The sequence below is a fragment of the Dicentrarchus labrax genome, unplaced genomic scaffold, assembly GCF_905237075.1.
Source record: "Dicentrarchus labrax unplaced genomic scaffold, dlabrax2021, whole genome shotgun sequence".
In the NCBI taxonomy this organism is placed as follows: Eukaryota; Metazoa; Chordata; class Actinopteri; family Moronidae; genus Dicentrarchus; species Dicentrarchus labrax.
Window position 1 is genome coordinate 6439001 of NW_026136723.1, and position 16688 is coordinate 6455688.

Below are 16688 nucleotides of genomic sequence, written 5' to 3' on the forward strand. Positions count from 1 at the left end.
GCATCTATTTCAGTCACTAAAAACTTCACTTATCTTGGGATAGATATCTCTTCCTCCATACAGACAATGATTAAAAACAATTTTTGCAACACACTTAGCAAGGTTGTGGCGGATCTGGACAGGTGGTCTAACATGCCAAATTCACTTCGTGTCAGGGTAGCCATAATTAAAATTAATCTTCTTCCCAGAGTCAATTTTGTTAGCTCGATGCTCCCCCTTCCCCCGCCCCCTCAATATTAGAGCTAATTACAGTCAGCAATAACAAAATTTCTGTGGTGTGGCAAACAATCTTGCATTAAGCTCACCACTATGCAGCGAGAAAGGCAAGCCAGTGGCCTGTCTCTCCCAAACTTCAAGTTCTATTAGTGGGCCTTCACACTTAGACCTCTCCTATCTTGGTTTCAATCTGATGCTCAAGTGTCTTGGTGAGCTTTGGAGGAGCAGATAATAGCTCCATACTCTTTTACTAACATTCTGCATTCTAAAATCTCACCCAATCACTGCCGTTTGAGATTTGGTCCTATGATTTCATATTTGCTATTGATATGGAGGAGGGTGGAGAAATTGGCTGGTTGCTCTTCTGTTTGGGACCCAATGAGAGATTGTTGATGGGCAATCGTCCTATTCGATTTCCTGATAGGGAAAAAAAAAACATTTGCACACTCGGTGATATTTATGGGGAGGGGGGGTTACTTACTTTTCAGAACATATGTATTAAGCATGGTATACTACGTACCTCCTTTTTCTTTTATTTGCAGCTGAGATCGACTTTAAAAAGCAATGGTGCCCCTTTACAGGGCCCTCTCACACCACATCCACTTCATAAATTGTTTCACTCTGCTGGGAGTACAAGGGGTTTTGTATCAAGACTCTACTGATTCTTACTGCGGCGCGCTTACAGACCTCCGGACACAGTGTGGAGGAGAGATGTTCCAGATTTGGAACCTACATTTGACTGGGCTAAAGTGTGGATCAGTGTGGGCTTAGCATCCAGAAACCCTGATCATCAGCAAATACATTATAATCATATACACAGGGTATATTTAACTCCTAGGAATCTTCATTTGATGAAGGTTATTAATGATCCTACGTGTACTTTCTGTTCCTCCAAAGTGATTGGCAGTTCTTTTCACATGTTTTGGGAGTGTACCCCAGTGGCCGAATTTTGGAAGATGGTTTCCTTTAACCTCTCTAGGTTGTTTAAGATTAGATTGCCCTGTTCGCCTGCTACACTCATTTTGAATGATTTATCAAGGCTGGGTTTGACACTGGATAAGAGAAGAGAATTGTTGGCTGGACTTACGGCTGCAAAAAGCTAGTTGCCACACGTTGGAAACCTCCACATTCACTCTCTTTTCGAGCTTGGGTTTTAACATATTTGGATATTGTTTATTTAGAGTTGTCGACAGCTAGAGTCCACGGAGCAAAAGAGTCAGCAATAGAGGCTTGGCATTCACTTTTATCTATCCTCCGTGGGTTTCAGGTGTAATATGTAACTGAGATTTGGAGTTCTGGATCCAGGGGGTGGGTGGGTTATATCTGGGGTTTATTTATTTTTATTTTTATTATTTTATCTTAGTTGTTTAATCATATGTGTCTGTATATATGCATATGTATAGGTATGTATGTGAATATATATTTTATGCACTATTTTTGTAAAGTATATACCTATATGTATTTTTTGTTTAAAATAAAATACAAATTTTATCACAAAAAAACCCACTACAAATGTATTATATCGTATAGAGGAATGGAGCCTTGCTCTAAATCAATTTCCTGTGCCAACCAATATACAGTAACATATACTATATATAAATATATATGATATTTGTCCTATTATAATGAATAATAATGAGGCCTTTAAAGTCTTAATCTTTCCTTGTGGTGCTACCAGGTGGGAAAGACTCGTGATGTCGCAGGACATTAGCAACCTTGTATAGAGCATGGCGAATTAAACACAGTGGTTAAGGACTGGTTTGAGGTGACAAAGTAAAGGCAAATTTATCTATTTTTCATTGAATTTTCTGTTTTCATTGCCAACCATTTGACATTTGCTTTCCATACTCATCTTTGCCAAGAGGTGACCTAAGGGATGTTACTGAACATTTACTAATTGGTATGAACAAACAAAAGTTCCATGTGTCAGTTTATTTTCATTGTGAATTAGGAAATAGTTGGCCGGCCACCAGACACCCTATTAGGCCTTACGTTGAGTACCACTGGTCTAACCCCTTTGTCTCAGTTCAGTTACAGGAAGCACATTAGACATGCCCCTAACTGAGTCACAGTCCCTGGATTCCTTGCTGTGACACCACCTGACCCATCATCAGTCTCCATTTGGCCCTCTTTCCATCCGCTCACGCTTGATCCCCATTTCATCAGATTGTTTACAACATGTTGCCCTGTTGGACTTCGTTGTAGCGATGTCACTGTGTTCCCAGATCTCAGCTTTGGTGAGCTCAATGTTACCATAACCAATAGCAATGATGGCCAAAACTATGAAAACAAGAGCCAGGTTGTAATGAACCAGAGTGATCCTTTGAGCCAGAGGGATGCTTTTTCTCTGCTTCCCGAATTCTTCGGTTAACTATCAAAACTCTGTTCAATAAAGTACTTGAGAGTGTGTGTTACTTTTGTTTTTAAGTCCTGAATGGCTTACAATTGCACAGTGTGAACTAAAATGAACCAGATACAAAAACAGAACCTAACCCACTGTGATTTGAAATTTCAACGCACCCATAATTTAGACCAGCTGGAGCAGCTCTCAGCAGCTTCTGCCTCTGACTCATCCTTCATATTCTGTATTCACACACTGATTGTCTGACTGACGTTTCACCATCTATAAACAAATGCAGCTTTGAAACAAGACTCTGTCTGAAGGCACTGACTGAAGTATCACATTCCTACCACCCCACCACCCTCTTTGATCATATAACCTTTCTTGGGAAGTTAGTTTTCTTGTGCAGTGACACCACCGATTCACCAACAGTAAACAGACACACATTTTACTTTGTCTTCAAAGAATTACAGGAAAGAACAGTCTTTCATCATAAGAAAATAAGAAAAAAAACCCTACAGAGCAGAGTTACTGCACAGAGCTGCGCTTTCTTGATGTCACAAACAGATACTGAACAGAGTTGTTGTCAGGGAACGATGATTAGCTGTCCATCACTGTGACCTTGTAGCTTCAACATATCAGTGACGTTATTTACCTGTACAAAAAATGTTAGTGATTAAAAACAGTAAGGGTAGAGTTAAACATTTAGGGAAAATATCATCAGAATGCTTGGAGGAAAACAGGTAGGTGGACAAACAAATATTGTATTTTTGAGATGTTCCGATACCATTTTGTCCTTCACGATTCTGATACCTGAACTTTGTGTATCAGCAGATACCGAGTATCAATCAAAAACATGTGCATTAAGATTTTTAACAAGCATATACTAGTAGTAGTATCATACTAGAAGTCTGTATAAGTGCTATCATTGTTGTATGACTTGACTCAGGTCAAACCCTTTGTCAGAGTCAGAATGAGAGTAGGGAGGGTCATGACTTTGCTATCCTGGGAAAAATACGATGAACGGACACTGCTGGAAGTAACAGGGAACTGTTTGGGGCTAATAAATTACGTGGTATCGGATCAGTGCACAGACACACATACTTGTACCCAAAACTGCATTTTAGGCAGTATCAGAGGAATTTTCAATACTGGTATTGGTTTAGAACAACTCTATCGTCTTTTAATAGAGCTGACTGACTGTCATTTCTGGTCATGCTCAGGGCATCTTCCAGGGAATTTTCACATCAGCCACTTGTCCTTCTCCTTGTTAAAGTTCTCAGCCCACTGGCGTGTAAGCTCTAAGTAGTGCTCCGGCTGGTTGGGTTGGTAGTCTAGGTACAAACGCGTCACAGTTTTCTTGGGTACTGCCTTCTCTATCTGCGTGCCTTCGTGCCATTGGTTAAAGGAAGTAATGGTAACAATTTCTGGTCTGACAGACAAAGCTGCTTGCAAGGATGTCTCGTAGTAACGTCCATTAACTCGGTTCCTGGTGTTGTGGTTGTTCCATGGGCGAACCGCTGTGTCCACATACCCTGGACCGACGCTGGGAATAAAAAGCAAATTGTTTGCATCGCAGAAGGTCTTAATGGCTTTCCAGTTCTGGTGGGATGAGCCAAAGGAGAAGCCATTGGAGGCAAAGTAAGTGTACATGCCATCAAAGCCGCTCGCTTGGATGTCATGTTTGTGGCGCTCCTCAACAATGAGGGCGACAAAGATGCCATCATAAGGTGTGCCTCTGATGCTGTGAGAGCCTTTAGTTGTCAGAAGCTCTGCCCAAGACTCTGGTGGCGTTAGGTAGGAGTCATAGACGTAAAACAGAGGCAGGACTCGTCCTGTGCTGGACCTGAATCTGTAGAAGGCGCCATGCTTTCCATACCTGAGAAAAATAGAAGAGATGGAATAAAGCTGAGAATTTCAAGCTGTTACAGCATCAAAAAGCATTTTTAAAGGTACTATATTTAGTACTTCAAAATTGAATTTGAAATGTTCTAAATCCTACACATAGGAGCTTTCATGTTATTAGGGGAGAGACCAAATAACTTAGTAAGCAGGAAACAGAAATTTTCTTTCCCTGAGCCATGTGTACACCTTAGTATAGATATCTAAAAACAAATAATTAGCTAGTTTATCACATCTCAGGATATACTTCCCTATTTTCAGATAGAAGTAGAAACATGGTTATCAATTCAGGAATAGATGGACAATATGTGACACTGTCAGATTGTGTTGAATATACATATATGAAATGTGTCTCTGGTGACATCTTTCTAGCTCTGCTTTGGTCTTCTACTCCTGGACAAAATACCTGGCTTTTTATTTGCTAAATGTTCCAGCAAACTTTGTCTATACTGTTTGGTGCTATGCAGATAATGTACAGGGGGTTTTCTTAAAACAGCTGCCTGTTTGACAAGGTTAATGAGCATGGTGGGACTGAACCATAACAGTACATTTGTGGGCAATAAAACCAAACCAATCAGCTTAAAGCTGATAAAATATTGTGTCACGCGGAGTACCTCCGTGCAGAGTCAGGTGATAATTGTGGGTTTGCCACTATGAGCATGATCATTCAAATCATTGTTGATTTAAAAATATTGATTATTGCAACTTTAAGGTCTGTGGGAGTCTTGCTAAAAGGAGGTATTAACTGCATAAAAAGGCTGCATCACAACAAGTTAAGCTAGCGAGCTACAAGCTAGTGACGGAAAGCCTCAACGTAAAGTTGAATTGCCACCTACATTAGTATAACCCTGAGACAGTGTGTGAGCCAGGCTAGAAGCTTAGGCTACAAATCTTGTTGTCAGTCTTGTTTGTTTGATTGTGACTGCCACATATAGCACCTTTACTGCAGCTCAGATTTCACAGGTTGAGTTAGTGTCAGACATTCAGAAAATATTTATGTTTTACTCAAATCGACATCTTCTTTTTCTGTCTCTCCAATGTTTGTTTCATTTTATACAGATGGTCAGCACAGTGGGTTTCTGAAAACATTGGCAGCAATATAAAGTCCAGAAATCCGATTCAGCTCAAGGCACTCAAGCCTGGGCTTTGATTTTACTCCAGTCTTGTATCATTAGAAACATGGCATCACTGAAACTCTTGTTCCTAGGCACAGGGTGAGATCATGGGGTTTATTTTTATTTTTTATCAGACTACCACTGAATATCTTATTAGATGAAACATAGTCTGATTAGCCTCACAGCCTTTCCCAGAGTCTCCCTATTAAAGCTGACATATTTTATATGTTGCTTGAGTTATGGCTGAATATTATTACATTTTATGAGGTAGGCAAAGAGTCAGGTGCCCTTTGACACACATTTAGACTGAGCTCAGAGAACAAGCTACTTGCTGATTCATTACAGCAGGATCACAGCGAGACATCTATATTTAACAACCAGCTTCCTCATCTTCCCTTATCAGACTTCACATTCCACAGATCGCTAGACTTCTAACGTCAGCAGCCACTGATATGGAGAGCGGAGCTCGACCCTTTGGTCTAGCAAAGGAAACAAATCCAGCACAGAGGAGGGAGGACGAATAGAAAAACAACTTACTTGTCAATAATGTATTTGATGTTGTCATGCATGCTCTGGTCCGTCCGTCCTTTGTATGGCTGTATGTGAAAGGCCACCTGTGCAAAACACATTTGAACATGACAAAGTGATTACAAAAGCACAACTTAAATACACAAAAACCTGAAAAATAAGGGGTTAAACTGAACACTCAGTTGTTCATTCAGTGTATTATTTGTTTTGATGGACAGCCAGTATGAACGCAACACTTCATTAGTAGTCTGTGGACCTCGCTAATTATTTGGCCGCACTGTCTGTGCGACACGGTGTGGATTGAAGTGGCATTTGGTGCCTACTCTGGAGGTACATGCTCCTCAGTGGTTGCATGTTTTTGCGTGAATCGAATATCAAACTGCTCAACAATGTGACAACATCATGTTCATTTTAAGAACTAATCCCAGCAAGTCAATCAGAGGAAAACACTGAAGATCCCCTACAGATATGTATTAAGACATACGTATATACAAATAGTCTGCTTGGAAGAATAATGTGTGTCCAGATATTTTTTTTTCTGCAAAAAAAATGTACACATTAAAATCCTGCATACTGGACAAGGCTTGACATCAAAACTATTTGTGATGTCACAAATCACGCCCCTTACAATCAGATGTTCAATGAGCACAGAGAAACTTTTCACTTTCAGATGAATGTAAAAATATACTTCTAGTATCAAACTCTGCACATACAGCATTCAAACAGCACACTGTAGGAACTAGAAGAAAGAGAGCTGTCTTTGCAATGTTTCTATGCAGCTGCTCTATTGTTAGTAAGCCATAAATGATGTGTATTTATAACATGTTTGCACGGTTGAGACCTGGAGCCTGTACAACATGAGATTAGTGGGTTTAGCCAGATATCTTTGGGCTTAATTAGTCTGGTTCACTTTTAACTAGATCGCCATGGTAACCTATGCAGTTTAACTACAGAGGATCAAAACCTGCCAACAGCCTGCCAATCAGCTCATTGATGTGAGTAGAATCATTTTGCAGTTCCAGTCCTTCCAGATCCACTCTTAAAACAGAGCTTTTAAGAAAAGGAGGGATAGCTTACTACAATAAATACGTAATCACCATTACAGCTGCATTTGAATAGTTTTTGACAGCTATGATGCTGTTACACTCTTATTCCTTCACTTCAGCTCAGGATAATATGATAGAAAAATGATCCACAGCGTTCCCATGATTATAAATGCAACATTTTGGTCCCAAAGACCTCATCATAAATTAATGGATTGTCTTCGCCTCCATGCTCTCCTGTCTGCTTTGGCAGTCTGACATCTAACTTATATATATACTCACATATTCCTGATCGTTTGTTCATCATTTGACAAAATACAAAATAGCCTTTCTTTTAATATTTGGAAATGATACATAGTTTCTAAAGCTTCTTATTCTATTCTAGATGTGAGTGTATTGTATACATTTTATTAAATATTGCTTTTTGCTGTCGCTATAACCAAATTTTCCTGTGATGATATCTGTTTCACTATTTAAAGGACCAGTGTGTATAATTTAGTGGCATCTATATTTGAACTAACTATTCAAACATGATTCAAGATTCTATTACTGTGTTGCCAATTTCTCGCCTCAAATCTTTACAGAAACACATTTTAGTGTACTGTTTGTCTGTAATACAACAACATTTGTGACCAGGGAGGCCGCCATTTTTTCCTGCTTGAGAACAGAGCCAAAACAAAAAAAAAGCAGAACAACTCGCAGTACGTCACCTGACAGCTCCACACTCTCCATCATCCAAATATTGTGATCACTTCTGGCTCCAAAAAACCAAGATGGCAACAGCCATGATGCCAAATTCAAGGCTTCAAAACAGTTGTCCACAAACAAGTGGGTGATGTCATGGTGGGTTTACATTTGGACACGACAAAATAAACAACACATTTTCCAAGAATGTTCTTCTAAGGACCATGTGATCCCCATGCTTGCATTGGTATCCTCATGCGACAGCTGGTAACATGAGATGCAAATAAACACTCCTGTACAGCACCTCTAGTGGTCAAAAACCCCACACGGTCCCTTTAAGTTGGCAAAAAGTCAGAACATTTTGCAAGTAGGCTATTATTTTAAAACCTGGAATTTGGTGTGTTTGCCTGAAATGTGGTATAGAAATAATCTCCCATTGTAGAGGCACCTTGGTCCAAGAGCCATCAGTCATCAAAGAAAAAAACAAGTGTCCTTTTCCTCTGGTGTAAAGACAGAAGGAGACAATAGCAGACAGAACCCAAGTTTAGCCCACAGGATGCTGAGGATTTCTTGAAAATGGAGCTGAGCGGGAGGAGGAGGAGGAGGAGGAGGAGGAGGAGGAGGAGGAGGAGGAGGAGGAGAGAACAAGTGAAGCAGATGCTCACCATCCCCACAGGCTTGTCCTGTATTGTCATCTCATCTGTGAACACACTCAGGTGACACAGGATGACATCTATTTCACTGACCCAAGTGTCTCCGAAATCCTTTTAAGCTACTTCTGTGTATTAATTAAAACTTTTTTCATATGCAGCTGTAGATTTTTTTATAGGAGGAACTAAATTAAAACATGTCAGTCACCGAAACAACTATGAGCTATTTCACAGAGAACATTGTGTTATGTTCTCCGACAGGAGAGTGATGGATGTCCGCTGTCATCCAGGAAAAACTATGGTACGCTTGTTTGCTTCAGTCACAAAGGGAGAAAAGGTCTACTGCAGCTAAGCGGCAAACAGTAAAGCATTGACAGAGCTGTCGAGCCACAAACACTGAGCGCTCGACGCCCACTCCATCTTTCAAAAGAGGCTGCAAGGTCTTCCTAAACAGTTTCCATGGTAACGTGGCAGTGTTTGGCGCCCGGGCTCGGGCTTGTCAGCCGTCTCGACTGGTTGGAAATCATGAAAGGCCAGCGAGGTAAGACGCTGCTCAATCTGTTCCTGTTTGGCTCAATAAACCGCGGATGGATGCGGATGAAAAGTGCTTTGTTTGCTCAGATCCTCTCGTTCTGTGTGACGCATATTTACATTCTGAGCCTCAGGTGTATAGGCACTGCCGCAACAAACAAGCCCCCCTGAACAACATTTACCAGTGTTTGGCTACTCTTCATATGAGGACGAACACTGACTGAAGCAATGTTATATCACCATGTTGGCATATGCTATGTTCATTCAGCTAATTATGTAAAATGAGGTGATAAATTCAAGTGCAGATGCAATTAGCATAATGAGAGAAAAGTTCTGCAAGGCAACTTTGCTTCTTGAGGTCTCAAAATGGCAGAAGGTGTACCCAGAACAAACAGTGGTTAACTCATCCATATTTACCTTTCATTTAACCCATGATGATTTATATCAGAGACCCACAGGAACAACACCGCACAGTGTCTAATCAGCTTTTCTCTGGACAGTGTAAAGAAATAAGGAAAAAAAAGATGGGAACATTTTCTCATTATAACTAGAAAGTGTGTGTTATCACAATGGGACAATTTTGTCATCATAATTTGTAATTACAGCTACATCTTTAAAGAGTTATCTGCCTGTCAGCCTCCCACACACTAAAGATCAACCACAGTGGGGGTGTCAGGAGGAGTGGCGCAAGTTGGTTTTAAGATTGTACTAGGTGTGTGGAGTCAGAAACTGGTAATTAAGTTTGATATGACGGATAGTGGCATCTCTAAATGGATTATGAATTTATATTTTCAAACCAGGGGAGGATGTTTAATTCCTAAAGAACAGCATTTATCTGCTCTATTGATAGAATTGTACTCCTCAATGTATGAATGTGTTAAAGCTCAAAAACGTTTTTGTGTTTAATTACTCTTTAAAGCACCAGTGTGTAGGAGTTAATGGCATCTAGTGGTGAATTTGCAGATTGCAACCAAGTGAAAACCCCTTGCCTCACCCTTCCCTTCCAAGTGTGTAGGAGGAACTTGAAAAACTAGAGCCAGTGTTTGCTCTGTAGAAGACCCACTCCCTCTGTAGATAAAAACAGCTCATTCTAAGGTAACAAAAACACAATAATTCATATTTTCAGGTGATTATACACTAATGAAAACATATCTATCTATATTATATTTCTGCCAGTAGATCCTCCTAAAGGTTACACACTGGACCTTTAAAGCTGCATTACTCCATTTCTTTGGCCACGTTTCACGCACTAACATGTTAGCATACAAAACTCTACAAACTCTTACAAAGAGAAACATTATCGTTCATCTGCAGTCAAGTTTGAGGCCACCTGATGAAGTCCAATACTCAATCTTTTAGCAGTGTTTTGGTCTCCACTCCAGCTCATTAGCTGCTCCACTATGTTCACCAGTTAGTTAGATAGCTAACCTAATGCCATTTAGTGCTGGGCAAGTAGTGTAATAGATTATCAAAAGTTTTTGCTTAAAACAGCCGCCTGCTGAGCGCAGTGAGACTGAACCAAAACAGTAAAGTCGCGGCCCAGAAAACCAAAACAATGGATTCTATATAAGCAAGAGCATATGTAATTGTGTGTTGATGACTATACAAGTAAGAAAGGCTTTATCAGTCCATTTAAATATTCAGATCTCATCTATGTTCTGACACAACTGTTATTAAAATAATACCTTTAGTATTAAAATAAGAACCCTTCCTTGTTATAGTGTGAGATTTGTTGTCACAGTGAGAGAATTTGTCATTAGAACATGATACTTTTCTGCTCTACTGAAGCTTTCATTTCTCTCTTCTTGTGTGACATTTCACTGAGCAAACAGGGTCAATCTATGCTTAATTAGTGAGGACGGAGCACTGGAGGGGGATTATAGATCAGCATGCGCCCTCCTGTCTGTCATATGTGATGGTCCCCACTGATATCTGTGACACCAGTGGCCTGCTTCATCCTGTGGCAAAAGCACTCTATCAAATGACATGCAAGGCACACATATATGACATTTGCTGAGGAAATGCACACACGCACGCACACACACACACACACACACACACACACACACACACACACACACACACACACACTCAACACATGACTGCTCACAAACACAGACTTCAGCCTGTATTTTGTCAGTGGCAGCGCTGGTGCACTGAAACACTGGAGCATTAGCCCTCAGGTCAGCTGTGAGATACACACTGTTGTGTAAGTCTGACTGAGACACACAGAGAGACCCAGTTCTCAGTCTAAGACTTCCATATAAGGAGCACGAAAGTAGACTGAGGGAAGCTCTTCTGTCCTCTTAATGCTGAATCTACAGTCTGTGCTCAGCTTGTTTTGCCAGTGCTGTCTCAAGCACTTTCAGCATCGTATGTCTTTGTGCTATCTGAGTGCTAAAGTACATATGATTTTGTTCGATGGACAGTTGCATTGAAATAGAAAATCTACCCCAAAGCACAAATTCTTAAAAAAAAAGCCAGAAAGGCATTTGAAAGCAGAACATTTTCATCTCATATTGCTCAGTTTTGAGGTCAAAGGGGTTGAAAATGACGATCCCACAGGGACCCAGTGGGAAGGTAGGTACCAATTTCTAAACTGTCAGGAGCCTCAGTGGACCAGAATGCAATGCAGCTGTAAGACATGCCGCATTTTGAATAAAAGGCACGACAAGCATTTAAGAGCAAAATGTTAGTCAAATTGTCAATACTAATACTCTAAAAATACTACTAAAAATATACACTGCTGACCAGTAACACATGTCTGACTTTGGAGAGAACAAAGAGCCAGAGACAAAGCAGAGTCATCTCATATTAGCTGTATTGCACCATTAACTTTTACTTAACCTTGCTCTGCTGGAGTATAAACTGCTCCACAAAGCACACATGGTTGGCAGACGGTGATGAAACAGAAGTCAATGAATGGGAAAATTATATCTTTTAAAGGACCAGTGTGTATGATTTAGTGGCCTTAGGCAGTGTAGATGCAGATTATAACCCCCTTGGCTCACCCTCTCCTTCCTAGCATGTAGGAGAAACTACAGTGGTCATGAAACGTGTGAGAAATGTCAAAGGCCCTATCTAGAGCCAGTGTTTAGTTTGTCCATTCTGGGCTACAGTAGAAACATGGCTGTTCAATAATGATTTTTTTGATTAATTAATTAATTTTTTGTTATTATGTTGGCCTTTTATTGCCTTTATTTGACAGTGACAGCTGGAGATAGACAGGAAAGGGGGGTAGAGAGAGGGGATGACACACAGCAAAGGGCCACAGGTTGGATTCGAACCCTGGGCTGCTGCAGGACTTGGTCCATGCTCTACCAAGTGAGCTTGGTCAGAACTGAAATGCAGCTTCCTGTTTTTCACACTATATAAATCCAAATAAATCCAACAGGAACATTTTGAAATGCAGTGTGAAAGCAAAGCTGGGAATACAAGATAAGAGATTGTTCTCAGCTTCAACATTTAACTGTCACTAGCAAGTCATTCATTCAGTAAATCATCAGAAAGGAAAAACATACCGGTTGTCTCACCAGTTACCTTGATGCTGTGCCTGTGGGCTGCGTCCATGACAGCAGGAACCAGGTCCTCGGTGGGCTCCCCGTGGTCGTCTGCCACCCCGGGAGGATACCAGGACAGCACCAGCACCCCTGCAACAGCACAGCACGGAGAGGAAGTCTGGTCTGAGTGCAGTCAGGCAGGAAGGTTGAATGTGATGAATGATGTTAGAGGTGAGAAGGGTCTTTTGTTGGATGATTGAGGTACATGCAGGAAATGTCAGCTTGGATGCAGTGTTAAAAAGTAAATGATGACCTTCTGTCAGTGGTCCTTATTAATATTTCAAACACTTATGAATTAAAATCCTGAAAGTCACCTGAAAATTGTATTTTCCGAAACTCACTCTTTTTTCCAAAGATAATTATGAGAAGAATTATAATTTTGGAAGTCAGTCCTGTTCCAGTATGCAACTTGTACAGTGTGATGTAGAAACTTGAAGCCACCAGTGCACATCCACTGAGAATGGACTTCACAGTGAAGGAGGAGACATCTTGTGTCCAGCAGGAAAACTTTAGAAATGAACAACATTTGTATATTCAGAGATTCTGGAAGTTTTAATGAGGTAGAAGGAGGAGATTACTTTTTAAGGATTTTTATGTGGAATTTATTTTTGGAAATTGTAGATTGATTATTTGTAATGAATGATTTATAATGTGTACAGACTTTACTTTTTAGGTCTGGGGTGGGGGCCCTGGGAGGACTGGCAACGGCCCTGGAGGAGAGTCAACACTAAACCACAACAATGGAACATGCAAAGCCAGAACTATTACCTGCTGCAGCCGCTTCTATCTGGGCCATGTGTGACTCCAGCACCTGTGGGTCCCTGGAACTGTAGGGTCCCAGATCAGGGTAAAAACTTGAAGCGATATCTTCTGGAGGTGTGTGCCTTCCTTGGGCATGGCTGGCTGCGATCTTGGGGTCCCAGTGCGGCACCAGTACATGATCCCAGTGAATGTACTTGTTGTCCATGCTGGGGGAGCCGTACCACAGGTAGTAGAAGATGTGAACATCATAGAAGATGCTGTAATCTCGGTCTGATTTGGTGAAGACCACCTTAGTGTCGCTGCTGCCCATGTGGAACTGGCCCGGAGACACCACCACGTCTTTTTTCACATCCAGCCGCCTCCTGTCGGATCTCTCCCCGATGAAGTCCATGCCGGGGGCCAGGTCCGAGAAGCCGTCGCTGGGTTTCAGCGTCCTGAGCCCCATCATGGCCCCGAAGATGAAGAGCGTGAAGAGGAAGAGCGCCACAAGAGCTTTCCTGCGGAGCCGAGTCATGGTCGCTGTCCGCGGTGCTGAACCAGCGGGGGCAGGAGGGGGGACTAAACGCGGGTTCCTGTTAGTGCCAGCAGCACATGAACGCACTCATCGTCTTTCTGCGCAGGTGAAAGGAAAGATGCGTTCAGTCAGTCAGTCAGTGGCACACAATGGAGCGCCAAACATTTCACTTCCATCACCGCGACCTGAGGGAATCCTGCACCGTAATGCTTCAGCAAACCGCCTCCACACAGCCATGATGACCACCTCGGGTTTTATCGTCCCTCCATCCTGTCATCTTCCAGAGAAAAGTGGCAATCACTCAACAGTTCCCTCATATCTCTACAGGAAACACAGTCCGGTCACAGCCGAGCCTTCTGCAAAGCTCTAATAATAACGCGAGTGTGGTTACCTTTTATTCCATCCAGTGGTTTGCTCGCACTGTCAGCCTCTCATTTCTTCCTGTGTCATCCCATCCTTATGACAAGAGATCACACCCGTTTCCTGGAGAGCGGTTTCTGTTCAGTCACTATGAAGCAGGCCTACATTAGATAAACTCTGCTTTAATGACTGTTCGTGCAAGACGAGAGAATGGAAGAATTGTTTCTGTGGTGCGAGCAGGAGGGAGGCGGGATTAAAGATGTGTGTAGGATGTATGAGGGGTGATTCATGCCACAAGAGGAGCAGGAGGCGGAGCTTGAGAGTGTAGCTGTTGGGATGATCGCTTACATGTGAAGAGACAGTCAGAAATGGGAAAGAGGGAAATACTGAAACAGCAAAATACAGTAACAGCAAAAAAGTGGTGATAGGTTGTCGTAGGTAGTAAGTATGAACCTGTCCTGACGTCCCCCATTGGTTTGTGGGGTACTGTTTTGAAGCCTCAAGATTGGAATTATGGTCGTCACCATGACAGTTTGTCAGAGCCAGCTGAAGTGACGTACTGTGAGTTGAGCTGCTCTCATTGGCTGCACAGTTTGAACTGGTCCATAGCAGAAACAATGGCGGCTCGCCTGGTCACACACGATCTCGTATTCCAGATAAACACTAGAATATGTTTCTGAAAGGTTTTTAGTTGAGAAATAGGAAACGCAGGAACAGAATCTGGATTCATATCTGATCAGCACTGCCTAGTTTGACAGTTTGATCTGAGTTTGGTGAGTTGAGCTGGACAGACTCACTGAGAATGACCTGTCAATCATAAGGTAGCCACGCCCTAAAGCATACCCTGCTTTATGGTCTATTTTACTCTAAATGGGAACATCATTCACTAAATGAACATCATGCTGTATGGAAGAGTAAGAAGAGTAGTATCTGCAAGCCAAATTGCCCATTTTTTCCCTAGGATGGTGAAGCCATGACCCACGCTACTCTGCTTCTAATTGGTTAGTACTCGCTGCCTTTACTGATTAGATCGGTTAACTTTAGGCATGACGACGAATGAGCCAATCGGAGGCAGAGAAGGGCGGGTCATGCCGAGGTAAATATTGCTAAAGACAAATTCACTTTTACAAGTTTACTTTAAATGATTTGCTTTTAGGATTTGTAATGAACCGGTAAGATGAAGCGAGCTATCCAAACAAAAATTTCATTTGACAATTTCCAACGTCCTCGCAAATCAACATCAGCCAGCAGCTCAGCTAATGTTAGCGAAGGTACACCGGCACAGTTAAGACCAACGTCGGCGCCCGCTCTGCCCCCCACCCCCGTCGGAGAGGAGGCTGTCAGTGAAGGAGATGCTGCCTCTTCGCCCACAGCCAAAGATGCCGGTACTTCAAGTATTTTATTTAAATAAATGTTCAAAAAATAACTGAAACACCATGTTTGCCTTTATTTTACATTCATGCAGGCTGCCTGTGTGACCAGTAATACCTATGTATCTAATATAAATATAATATATAATATAATATCTATCTATCTATCTATCTATCTATCTATCTATCTATCTATCTATCTATCTATACCTACAAACTGCTCCTGATCAAGTCATGTTAATTTTATAATAGTGGCACTATTTCTAAAACAGGGCGTTTTTCTGGGCTGCGTTAAAAAAGGGCAAAATTGAGAGTATACCCACTTCTCCAAGGACCACTACGCCACCGGATATAACTACCCTACATAATGATTGATGTTAGCTAGTAGTTAGTATTTTTAGTAACCCTGGCTATGGTTGTGTAGATTTGGTAGTAATTTTATTAGAATTAAAAGTCCAGTGTATTCATAGATATGTTTTCATTAGTGTATAATCACCTGAACATAAGAATTGTTTTCTTTCTGTTACCTCATTCTGGAACCATTTTATTTTATTTCCATGGAGGCTGCAGGGATGGACCTTTATGCTTCTATCTTGGAATTTCCCCATTGTGGGACAAATAGAGGAATATCTATCTATCTATCTATCTATCTATCTATCTATCTATCTATCTATCTATCTATCTATCTATCTATCTATCTATCTATCTATCTATCTATCAACAGTAGCATAGAACCAACAAAAACTAAACATTGGTTCTATATATGATTTTTGGGTTTTTTTTTGCGAGTTTTGTGGCCACTGTAGTTTCTCCTACATGCTTGGAATGGGAGAGTGAGGCGAAGGGGATGCAATCAGCATTGCTAGATGTCACTAAATTCTACTCTCTAGACCTTTCAGATGTGACTATATGTCACTTTTATCTTAAGCTTCACGATTTGGTATCTAGCGTTTTGCTTATATTGGCTTAAAAAAAACCTTAAAACTTGACTATATGTCACTGTTGTCTTTCAACCATCTTCAAAATGTGGTTGTCTTGCCAACATAAACCAGCCTAGCACATAGCATATCTATATAAGTATAGGAAAGGAGAAAATTGATGGACGTTCTGAC

General features: G+C 41.3%; 1 protein-coding gene across 1 annotated transcript; it reads right to left on the reverse strand.

Moving 5' to 3' along the window:
* Positions 1-2989: 2989 nt before the first annotated feature.
* On the reverse strand, positions 2990-14459 carry maneal (mannosidase endo-alpha like). The gene is made up of 5 exons (XM_051390534.1): positions 14238-14459; positions 13339-14123; positions 12551-12660; positions 6112-6188; positions 2990-4436 (listed from the first exon to the last, which is right to left on the reverse strand). Exons 2-5 carry the CDS (start codon positions 13844-13846, stop codon positions 3800-3802), a joined length of 1332 nt encoding a protein of 443 aa, XP_051246494.1. The 5' UTR covers positions 13847-14123; positions 14238-14459; the 3' UTR covers positions 2990-3799.
* Positions 14460-16688: the final 2229 nt, after the last annotated feature.